General features: G+C 42.3%; 1 protein-coding gene across 1 annotated transcript in view; it reads left to right on the top strand.

The window, feature by feature from the left end:
- The first annotated feature begins 404 nt into the window (after positions 1–404).
- Positions 405–11,801, top strand: part of COL17A1 (collagen type XVII alpha 1 chain) — a 41,538-nt gene continuing 30,141 nt past the window's right edge. Inside the window, exons 1-7 of the mRNA XM_026851283.1 lie at positions 405–587; positions 5,142–5,207; positions 5,899–5,943; positions 6,736–6,834; positions 8,770–8,907; positions 9,264–9,311; positions 10,231–10,266. Of these exons, the coding sequence (XP_026707084.1) occupies positions 5,153–5,207; positions 5,899–5,943; positions 6,736–6,834; positions 8,770–8,907; positions 9,264–9,311; positions 10,231–10,266 (421 nt within the window). The 5' untranslated portion in view covers positions 405–587; positions 5,142–5,152. The remainder of the gene's footprint in view (positions 588–5,141; positions 5,208–5,898; positions 5,944–6,735; positions 6,835–8,769; positions 8,908–9,263; positions 9,312–10,230; positions 10,267–11,801) is intronic.

The following is an 11,801-nucleotide window of genomic DNA, read 5'->3' as shown; positions in this document are numbered from 1 at the left end:
TGACTTGAGTGGTTTTCAGCCAGTTCAGTTTCAGCTAGGAGTTTTAGCCCCTTGTATTGCAGCAGTAAAATATTCTTAGCTTGAAGACAGCTTTGCGGAGACATCAGCAGGTGCTTTTTAACTTCCTGTAAGAAAATGCCAAAACAGAACTCAGGTCACGTATCAGAAAGTACTGCCATAACAGTTCATTTTCCCTGATGTAAGCCTTCACGTTTGTCTGTCTGGAATCGAAATAGTTAATCTACCTAAGCAAATAGGTAGGAGCATTTTTTTTTTCTTTCAATAAAGTTTGATTCCTGGAGGCAGATCTTTTTTTCCAGTGAGTGTCAGATAATTGGGAGGGTAGGGTGAGGCAGGAAACCACGACACGCCTTTGTTGGGACTTGTTTAAGAGCGCAGGAATAGAAAAGCAGAAGGGTGAGAATAAAACAGGTTAAATAAAGAAGAGGTGAACATTTTTGGATGATCACTCAGATTCCACACACCTTTGGAAGGCCATGATATAAAGTGTAGGTGGCAAATTTTGGTAGAAAGGAAACGGTTCAGGAGAAAAACAGATTTTCAGTTCAATAACCAAAGCACTCCAGGTAAGTTACATTACTAAGAAAAGAGAGAAGAAAAAAGTATCCTTTATTTTCTGTCTTCCAGATTTCTTGAAGAACAACGCTTTATTCTCAGGCAAAATAGAGGAGGTGTTAACATTTTTCTGTGGGGAATACAATGTAGAAATAACTGGGTCATTTTAGTTTTGTATTTGTGAGTGAATACAGCTCTTTTAAAGTGAATATCAAGTGAAAGGAGTATACTTGCTGAAAGATAAGAAATGTGAAGCCAAACTCTGGGTACATTTTTAATGCATTTTGTGAAACTACCTTGCAAATAGATAAAGTTTAGCTGAATGTTCTCTGTTCTGTAAGGGTACCACCATAGTGAAATGCAGATCATCTGTTGGCTGTTTTTAGAACTGAGCAGATCTGTAATGTGCTGGAGGAATAATGATTGTAAATTGGAGCTTCAGATGGTGCATGCAAGGTGTAATATTAAGGAGTTCATCTTGTAGTCCTGAGAATGCCTGGAATGGTTCTGAGTGAAAGTTTATGTTGCCATGGACAAACTTTGCTTTGTCTCAGACAGGTGGGTTTATTTATCAGCAGTGACTCAGTGATTATGGACTTTGGGCCACATTTTTGTCCTCGGTTAGAAGGCACTGTAAGGTGTTTCTGAAGCTTTGTCACAGTAAGTCAGAAAAGTCTGATTTGAGAATCAGTTTTAATCCTTTCTGCAGCTGGTCTAGCAATTTGAACATAGTGGCATAAGGTAAAAGAACTGTCTTCCTGTGTTTGGACTGACTTTGGGGAAGTTACTTGTCCTTCTGTGGCTAGTTTCTTCATCTGTGAAATGGTGACAGCAGCACTTTCCTATTCAGCAAACATATTTTGTATAATTCCATATTGTTTGTCTCCCTTTTGGTGCCAGAGGTGAGAAGTTTGTGTGGGTCAGAATGGCCTTACTTTGGCTTGTTTCTCTTTGGGTAACACAATAAGTAGGGATGGTGAGGACACATTTTTGAAAGGAAGGCACCTGGCAGTGCAGAGTAAAGTCTGGGCAGTGCTTCTGCTTATGCTCTGGGAAATGAGCACATATTGGTGTCAAAAAAGCCAGGACAGGTTATGGGTAGAGCAGAATTTGGTTCCTACAGCACATCCAAACTTTGGTTGGGCATCTAACCTGCTTCCCTGGCAGTAGCATCATTTCAGTGAGTCTACAAAATGAGTAGATTTGGAAGAGTGATTTGGTTGATTTGATTCTGACTGTGTTGGTTGTAGTAGAATAACTGGAAAGGAACAGTTTTTAAAGCAGAATGAGAAGGTCAGATTCCTAGACTGTGGGGTAAAAGAGAGATAAGGGGCCATTTTTTTTAACCAGTTCTATTAGTCCCAGGACAGTGGCACCTGAAAGGCTTGATTAAGAGGAAGGGGAACCCTAAGAGATATTTGATATGATGGGTGACATGACATTTGCTTTTAACATAGTCAGTGACATGGTTTGGAGACATCAACTGGGTCTCAGAGTATTCATGATCAAAGGGTTCCACTGACATTAAATATTATTAATCTCAGCACCTACTGGTGCCTCTTTTTCCTAATGAAGTGTCTCACAGCAGGAGCCTTGTTAATGGAGGGAGGAGAGAGCTGAAATGATGTGCTGTGGGAGTGTAAAAGCATTCTGACATGAAAACTGGAAGGACATTGTGGAGGAATAAAAGAATCCCAAATGTACTTGCTTTCACTTTTCCATTAAAATGTCTTTGTGGCTATTCCACTCCCCTTTGAAAAATGTCTATACTAAACTTCATTACCATTGCATCCAATACCTAAATTCTAAAATATTCTAAAAAGAGGTGTTTGAATGTCCTATCTCAGACTGGCTTAGTGTCCTTGTCAGTGTGCTGCACTGCAGTCAGGTGGATCAGGGGGTGCAGGAGGCACCCTGCAGTGTCAGGATTATGTGGAAAGCCCAGATCTAAGCATCCTTGCAAAGCTGGGCAGCTATCGCTATCCTGCTTTTCAGTGCTGTACAGAGAGGAAGCAGTGTGCACGAGTGTGGCAGTGCTAGACCTCTCTTGGTTCCTAGTGTCATTAGGGTCTAAAAGTTCCCTGGTTTTGTGGATGCCACAAGCTCACTACAGCCCCCGAGTTTATGCTAAAAGCAGCCATAGGGTTGTTCTGTCTTATGCTGCCTGCACAGTTCAAGACTGGTACCACTTCACAAGTTCCTGCTTGTTGCTCAGAGATGATTGCAGGTGGCATCTCTGATTCAACAGCACTATTGCTTTGCCACAGACGTAGCCCACAGCTATGCCTTTGTGAATCCAGATAGGAGCTGGTGAAATGAGTCAGTCCTGGCAGATAATGGAAAACCAGCTCAGTCAGCCTGCTGGAGCCTGGGCTGGCTTTTGCATTCATGTGGCAAACAGACATGCCACATGAATGCAAAACTCACTATGTGCTGGGGCTGGGCAGTGGCATGTGTGGCTTCAAAGATGTGGTTTATCTTCTTGTTATTTTTTTTTCAGATTGGTATCAGAGTAGGATATTCACCTTTCTCAAGGGATGGCAAAGATGCAGAAGACGTATTCACTCTATGGTGGTGCTGGCCCCTTCCAGCATCCATAACCAGCACCACTTCCCAGTAGCAGAATAGAAGTGGAGTTCTGGGGCTACAAAGCAGTAGGAAAGCAGAATCCAAATACAAGATAGTGTTCCCTGCCAAAAACATTGGCAAAGCCAGCAGTGCTGACATCTAGACAACAGCTTCCAGCATCTGTTTTAATGGAAGGAGCTTGGAAGATGCTTCCACTGCTGATGCAATAAGGAAGAGTAGCAAAGATACTGCTTTTCCTTGGAGTGAGTGACCAAGAAGCCTTCCATTACAGGGGATTGTCATCCTACTGATGGAGGAACTCTCCTAACACATATAGCTCCAGTCTCTCTTATGCCTTGGAAAGCCCTGGATAATCCCTTGGAAATCCCCAGTGTTAGCAAGTACTGTAAGGGTTGGGTAGTACCCTGCCGCCAAGGTTGTGTGAGGACTTGGATGTGACCTCAGGAGCCCCATTTACAGGGCTGTTTAGCCAAGACCAGGGTCTGAGGTGCAGAGAGTGAGGGCTGTGGGCACTGTGGGTGTTCTCTGCAAAGTTCAGCTGAGTCTGTGACAGGAGACTAAAGTGGCTTGACTGACAGTTTTGTTCCTGTCCAGCTCTGGGAATAGCAGGAGCTGCTCAAAGACAGAACTGAATGTGAACTTCAGATATTCCTCCTGATTCTCGGCTGCATCATGCCTTGTGTCATTATTTATGCATGGGCAGTACCAGCGTAACATCAAGGGGGTTGCTTGGTAGATACTTTGCAATGGGATAAGTGAGGATCAAACTCAAATAGTAGCTGAACTGGAAGGCACAGGCTCTAAAACTTGGAAGGAATTTTGCACAATGGGGTTTTTTTAGACTCAGACTGTGAAGTGTCTAGTTTTTGGTACAGATGGGCCTTCAATTTTAAGGAGAAGTCTTCAAATGCAGTGGAGAATTTTGGCCTATTATCACCTTGTATGTAAATTAAAATCTGTTCCTTCTCACTGCTTGTGGCTGCACAAGATGAAATGTTATCTTAGAGAGACTAGAAGTGAGCAACTGTATACTTTCTTCTGACAGAAGTGTTTTCTCTTCTAGCTGATGTTTCTTTTCCACAATCACAATGTTTCTTTGTGGTATTCCTGCCTTGGCAGACAGTCACACCTCTGCAAGAGACTGTAATTTTGACTTGAGAGGGATCTGAGTCATGAAGAAGAGTATACACAGCATTCACAGCAGTGATTCCAATACTGTGTAGACTGACCTGAGCTGGCATTAAATTAGATCAGATTCCAAAGCTGCAGACACGGCCTCCAAACCATCTCTGTTCTGCCTGTAAAGCAAGATAAAGCACTTCCTACCTTAAGTCCCTTGCTGCCAAGAATAGCTAGTTTAAAAGTACCTCCAGTGTTCTTCTGCTTTGCTAAAGTCAGTGGTGCTGTGGATTTAGCACTAATGTACCCTGAGAACGCACAGTATTACTGTCAACAGTGCAACAGTTATCTCTGCTTAGGTTTTTCTGGCAGTACTGGCATGGTGCAGGTAGCTTACTCCTGCAACTACCTCCATTTCTAACCCAGTACTGTTGAGTGCTGCCCAGAGCAGATGTGTGGGAGTGGCATTTGGATTCTCTGGTTTTGTTCAACCCTTTATAGGAGGACAGCTGAAGACCATAGAGTAGTGACACAAAGTCTGCATATAAATCCAGGTCTAAACTTCTCCAGCACTGAGTGGATTTGCTTCAATTGCTCCTACCTCACCTGTTGGCTTTACAAGCCCTCCTGCTGTTTCAGTTTGGCTGCATTGTGCAGCATCCAGTAGGCAAGTGGTGCTGATCTATTAGTAATACTCACATGGTTCTAGAAAGGCACTGTAAAATCCCTGGCTTAGATGTCTTCCAGGCAGTCTAGTCCCCAGCTGAAGTGAGAAAAGTGGTCGGATTTATGGGGAGCTGTTGTCATCTCCTGCTATTCTCAGAGTTCTGAGTGCAGTCTCTCTGCTTTCCCTGCAGGTGGCAATGGTATGGATTCTGTAACAAAGAAAACGAGGCAAGATGGATCAGAAGTTACTGAAAGACGTAAGAAGAACATTTTTTATTTTTATGTCACACCACAAAAATCCCAGAAGCGGTTGCCCTGTTTTGTAAGGGACTGAATGCTGACTAAATTCTGCACCTGTCCTTGAACTCTGCTGAAGTCAGAATAAGGATTAGAATGGGCCAAGATCAGACATTTAGGGATAATGTAGCATGACCTGGTCGTTTAACCACAGATGATTGCCTTGTGGTTACATTTCTAGCCAGTAGTGCAGACATTTGGATTCGCTTCCTGCCTATCAATGCTCTGCATGGCCTAGAAAATGTTCTTTACATATCTTTTTTGGCTGTGTGTAAAACCAAGACTAAGTTTCCTGCTGGCATTATGGGAATTAGCTAGTAGGAAGCTAGTAATGGGTCTGACCATGGGCTTTGCTGTTACAGGAATGGCTGTGGTTGAGAAATGCCCAGAAATAATAATACTTCCCTGTTTTACAGGGATCTTGTAAAGAAAAAAAAAATCTTTCAGGGCAGTGATGTTCTTAGTTACTATAGAGTTAGAAAGGCCTGCAAACAAACACACAGCATTTTGTGTTAATGAGACTGCAGCCCCCATACAGTGTGGTCTTAAGGGACTTGCTTTAAATGAGTTGATCTTCTTTGAATGAGTCATGCTCATCCATGGAAATTAAGTAGAACATTGATCTTGTTTGGCTATACTTTCTTTCCTCAGTTATCACAGAGACTGTAACCACAAGACTGACGTCCTTGCCACCCAGTAAGTAATTATCAGTCATTGTTTTGTCCCCTTCCGTGCTATTTGACTACATTATTTCCATAAACCCCTGGATGCAGCAGGTCTTGGTGCAGAAAGACTTGTACCCAAAGAGAAGCTATTTTCAGAAATGTCTCTCCCAAAATACTTGTTAGTGGAGAGAAGGAGCAGTATGTGGGGAACTGTCTGGGTATTGTCAGAAACAAAGCCGCACAGTCCGCTAAGACTGGTAAACCAAACTCTCCAAGGACTTAAGCCCAGATATAGGGTCTCCAGTGGTAACTGTCTCTTGGAGACAAGGGTCAAAAGTGATGGGTCTGCAGCCTCCACTGCTGGGGCTGCAGTGTATTCCCCTGTCATCCAGTTGACAACAGTGATTGATTATTTTTGGGTAATATCAGATGTCAATGGTGATTTGAGTAATATCAGATGTTTGAGTAATATCAGAAAATACAAGTACCAACTAGGGAAGAATCCCTCATACTCTTTATACCAGCATATTCTTGGTTAGCTTTCTGCAGCTGGGTTGGAAAGAAATAACACTATCATCTCATTTATGATGAGGGTTAACAAGAGTATCCTTCAGTCCATGTATGGAACAAAACTTGAATACAAACCTGCTGTGTCTGCAGTGTGAATGCTTATCTGCTCTGCCAAGACACTTCTCTGCAGCTCTGATATCTCCTAGACAGGAAGCTATACTTGTAATTGAGTGTGAGGACAGTTTTGCTGTGTCCTTGCTCTTCTCATCTTTTACCCTGAGAGAATGTTTCATTTTGTGCTCATCTCTTCCAGAAGGAGGGAGCAGCAGTGGGCTCAAAACATCATCCCACACTGGAGGAAGCGGAGTGGAAAAGAGGACTTACACCCATGGCAGCAGCTATGTGACTTCAAGTAAGGAATGAAGGCAATGTACAGTGAGGAAACAGAGAGCAAATGCAGCATAAATGGTCTGAGGAGAGAATCAGGGTAGGGAGGTAGGGTGAGCCAGAAGTAAGGAAAACAGGGTTTATGAAAGTAAAAGTGGCAAATACAAAGGTATTCCTTCACTAAAGTTGGGTGTGAGGATGGGTGAGTAAATGGCAAAGTTCCAATTTTCCACAGGGAAAACCTGATTTCAGCAGAAGGACAACAAAAAATGCCATTCCCACTGTTGTTAAGAAGTCATTCGGAAACAAAATTTCCCTTCTTTCAGGATTTCCAAATCGCAGTCTTTCTGACTATTTTTGTTCAAAAGATGGTTTAGGTTGATCTTTTTGTTGATCTTGCTGAGGATAGCATACTATTAAAGAATTTTCTAGAAAATATTTTCTTGTGTGTGTTTGTCCATGACTTAGCACTCTGAACAGTCTGCCAGATTTTCTGGATGTGCTAAATCTGTATGTGCTGTCTACTCCATAAAAACATAATTCTTCTCTGACAGCATTCTTTGCCCAGCTGTTAGATTGTCATAGCAAAGGTTTCTGAAGAATAAGCTTCCTAGCCAGGTTTCTGGCACACCCCTCTCTCTGTCCCCCGTGGGACAGACTGTATAATTATCTTTGTAGAAGACGTTCTCCATGCTCCAAAAGAGTTGACAAACCAAAGGGAGTGAAGTGTAGCTTGGAAGCTCGACAGGAGAATTAGCCATACCCAATAGATCTGACAGACACCTCCCTACCAATTAAAGGTCAGAGTGTGGGATCACTTTGCCTGAGGGCAGGTGTCAGTCTAATTGCTGGACTGGCACCAGTCTGAGAACTGAACCAAGCCCTGCAAACTCAGATGACTCTGCAGGACTGTCATCCCCCTTGTTATTTTTTTTCAGTGTATGGAGGAAGAGAAAAGAATCTGAACTTCAGAGATAATGAATTCTTGAAGTTTCACAGAGCATTTTCTGATCTGTGCTTTCCCACTCTGCTTGCAGAATGCTTCCAACAGAGGCCTACTTGTCACAGTAGTTCTTTTTTCTGAATTAAGTGGAAAAGTTACTGAGCAAAACAGGTCCTTGTAGAGGGGAAATTTGGCAAGAATACACACTGTTGAGATCAAAAGGGCATGTTCTCTTTGCAGTGATGGGTAAACAATACCCAGTCTGATCCTGCTGAGCAGCATAGATACACTTTATCACAGGGTTCCCGTTTTGCTGCACTCTAATCATCCTCCAGCATTAGATCTCATACAAGAGTATGAACACACTAATTATGGCTGCTCAGTTCTTTCTCCAGAGGACTGGCTAAATATAAGAGCCACTAAACCCCTTCAGGCTGTCTTGGGCCTGACGCCCTCAATCACTTCTCCAGAAAATGAACTGACTAAGGCATGACAGAAGTGAGAGTGTGGATAGCTGCTTTGGAATGGAAGTGGACTCATCTCTGCTTTTCCTTATCTCATGAATTGCATCCTTCAACACTTAGAGTTTAGCTTAACAATCTCCCAATTTTTGTGGCCTGAGTCATATAACACTTGAGTTTACAGGTGAATCTGTATCCAAATCAAAACCCAGCACCATCCAGAGCCAGATTTATGAGTTTTGAATGGGGATGTTGGTTTGAATATTCTGCCTAGGGGAGATGACTCATTAATAACCCTAGGCCAAAACCTGCTGTCATTTATCATTGGCAAGATTTGTTTTGAAACCACAAAGATAACCAATACTTTTCTCTTCAGTGAATGCTGAGGACAGTCAGAGTTAGACCCAAGTGTAGTTCTTTGCCCATCTCTAGTTGTTGAGGTACCAAGGCAAATCTGTCCAGCTCAGAAGACAGTAACATAAAGCATTCAAGGGATCCAGGGTGTACATCCAGGACATATCTTCAATCTGCTGAGGGTGTTTTTTTTTACCTGTAGGTGGAAGTGGTAGACTGAATTCATCATCATCATCCTCTGGCTACAGACAAACCCAGTCTCCCAGCTCTACTCTCACCAAATCACCTGGCTCAACATTTGAAAGAAAAACCTATGTCAACCGCCATGCAACATATGAAGGTATCACAGAACATGCTATAGAAAGGAGACAATGTATAGTGCACTCTGAGGTCACATTAATGCAGGATTGTCCCAAATAGCACAAGAATGCCTCTGTGGTTTTGCTAGGAAATAAGCCATCAGGGACACATTTTAACGATTAAGTCCTATTTATAGTAATGCTCATTCCTAAAAGGAGCTGTGGCATATTTTTGTTGAAAGACATTAGCAGCTCTTTCATGTAAGCTTGAATAGCTTCTTTTTAAAATGTAAATGTTTGTTGCCCACTGGGATTAAACAGTTACCAGGAGGACATGATTTGAAAGCTTTTAATGATCTTGTGCAGAGTATTAATGAACACCTTCTGTTCTTTGCAGGGAGCTCCAGTGCCAATTCTTCTCCTGAGTTTCCCAGAAAAGAGTTTGGTATGTTCTTTTTAGAGCTGTTCCTCTGAACATTATGGCAAGGTCATGTGAGTTGGTGATTACGGTGGCTTTTTGCACATTGCTGTGTCTTACTCTACCTAAGCTACCTCTGTGTTGGGCAGCAAGTACAGCTCCATGACTTTGGAGGAGTTGTTTGGAATTTACATTAACAGCTGACAGCAGGGTCTCTAGCTGATACATACTCAAACAGAGGGTGCATACTGCATATTTGCTACCCTCAACTGATTTTTGTGATGCTCCCCATATGGAATAGGACATGGACAGGAGAACATAGACATGGGATGTTTCATAACATTCTCCCCACCCACCATAGTTGGGAGAACAGCTTCAAGCAAGAAAACCCAGACTTTAAGGATTTTGAGCCCTTGCTGGATATATTTTTCCAGTAGCTCTTTTCTAGGCTTCAACATGCTTATATGGAAAGATGAACTGTCTGTCAAGTGATATTTACACCAAACATTGTCAGAAGTGAGCTTGCCCTGTCCAGACTCTGAGCTGCCAGTCTTACTCAGTGCAGAGTGAAACAATATGATCAGGCTGTCTTTCTGGCTCAGAGAGGAGGCAGGGTTTCACAGTGTCCAACCTTGGTCAGTGAGGTAAACAGGCCTACTAGCTTCCTTTTGGTCTGTTGAAATGGGAGATCATTTGTGAGCATTTATGTGTACAAGAAGAAACAGCAGTTGGTCCAGAAATGCTAAAGGTGCTACTGATTCTTTAAGATACCTTATGATCTCAAGGAGACCTGGTAAAAACTCTAAGGGTTCAATTCTCCCCATTGTGCCCCAAGTAAAGGTCACTATCTGAATCTGAACACTCTGAGCAAGATCTGTGTGTTCATTTTCAGAGATGTCACAGACAGTAAAGCCTAATACTGCTTTTCTCTCATTGCTGTTCACAGCATCTGCCTCCACAAGAGGGAGAAGCCAAAGTCGAGGTGAGTGATGCTGTTCTTTTAGAAGCCTCCTTTGTTTTCTTCAGTATGATTCAAGGTGTGTTAAATGGACCCATTCCTTAGCTGGAATAATCAGTTTAAGTGTAGAGATGTGTATCAGTTTAAGTGTAGTCAGATGAGGTACGTGGATTTACACCACTGCAGATGTGAACTATTTATCTGTAAGCTACTGTTTAAACAAGCTTGGAGTAAAAATTGACCCTAGTGATGGTCATGGTGGTTTGTACTGTGTCAGAAAGGAGGATCTACCCAGGGACCTGGACATCAGGGGCCATAGGACACAGTTTTCCATCTTGTCTGTTCACTAGCGTAAACTTAGTCCATCCATGCTCTGTGACCCACCTCTGACATATTTACAGTAATTGTATTCATGTTCCTCCTACTGCAATCTATCTTACAAACCATAAGGCTGTACCCTGAAATGATCTCACACTGGTGGAAAAGAGGTGGTGAGGAAATTGTGGACTTGCTGTGGTCTGTTTAGCCAGCTCAGTGTAAAGCTCTGCATTGTTTAAATCATTCAGCTTTTCTAATAATTTATTAACAGCGTTGGAGAAAGCAGAATTATATTGCTCTGTACGAGTGTAATATCTGTTCCCAGTTGCTTGAAGAGAAAACTATAATGTCGCTTTATCCAAGTTAATTTTAGCAGTGGATATAAATCAAAGTGTGCTTTTGCACACTCCTCCTGGAGTGTCACAGTTACCAATTATTCTACCTCAGATCTTCACAATTTCCTTTAGTACACTACGTACCTGAGCTCCCAGCAGAACGAGGCCATACATAATAAAACAGACACCAGAGAATCAGCTCCAGCTTCTCATATTACTTCAGAAAATAATTTCAATCCATCAGTTTCTTCACATGAGTGCCAAAGCTAGTGTTTGTTTTATAGTGCACGCACTGTCAAATTTCATCTTGAGGAGTGTGTATTGCATGTCCTGGCTGACCAGTTTGCTTGTGGGCAGCAAGTTTAAAGGGTTGCCCCAACCAAATCACATTAACTCTATAGTCTCCTGTGCTGGACAGTAAAAGTCAGTAATCAAGAATCGAGTACCTGGTGAGAATGTTGGCTTACAACTGGCCTGGTTACGTTCAGTGAGCCAAAACAGAAGTCAGCAGGTTGTAAGAGACTAAATTATACAGCCCATTGTAGAGATTACTCTGTGAATTCTACCCAAGCGGTAGTAGGGAATTTGTGTATTTAGGTAAGCTTTATTTTGGCTCTCTAGGTTTTTGTCCAGAAAGACAATAACAATAACAATAATAGTGATGAGTGGGAATATCAATGTGATTGAGGACTGCATAATAAGGCCTTCTGTATGTCAGGCAGTAAAAATGCTATTGTTTTCAACAGAGGCCCTCAATGAGGATAATGCAGATCTCTGGAATTAAGTATCAAAATGTGACCCCAAAACAAAAAGTCACTCAAACCAATTTAGAACCAGTTCACATGGGCCATGAGTGCTGCTCAGATCAAGCAGCAAGACATCAAGATGGAACATAGACAGCAAGAA

Source organism: Athene cunicularia, assembly GCF_003259725.1.
Source record: "Athene cunicularia isolate RWA chromosome 6 unlocalized genomic scaffold, athCun1 chr6_part1, whole genome shotgun sequence".
In the NCBI taxonomy this organism is placed as follows: Eukaryota; Metazoa; Chordata; class Aves; order Strigiformes; family Strigidae; genus Athene; species Athene cunicularia.
The sequence above is the reverse complement of the archived record's forward strand: the minus strand, read 5'-3'. Positions and strand labels throughout refer to the sequence as shown.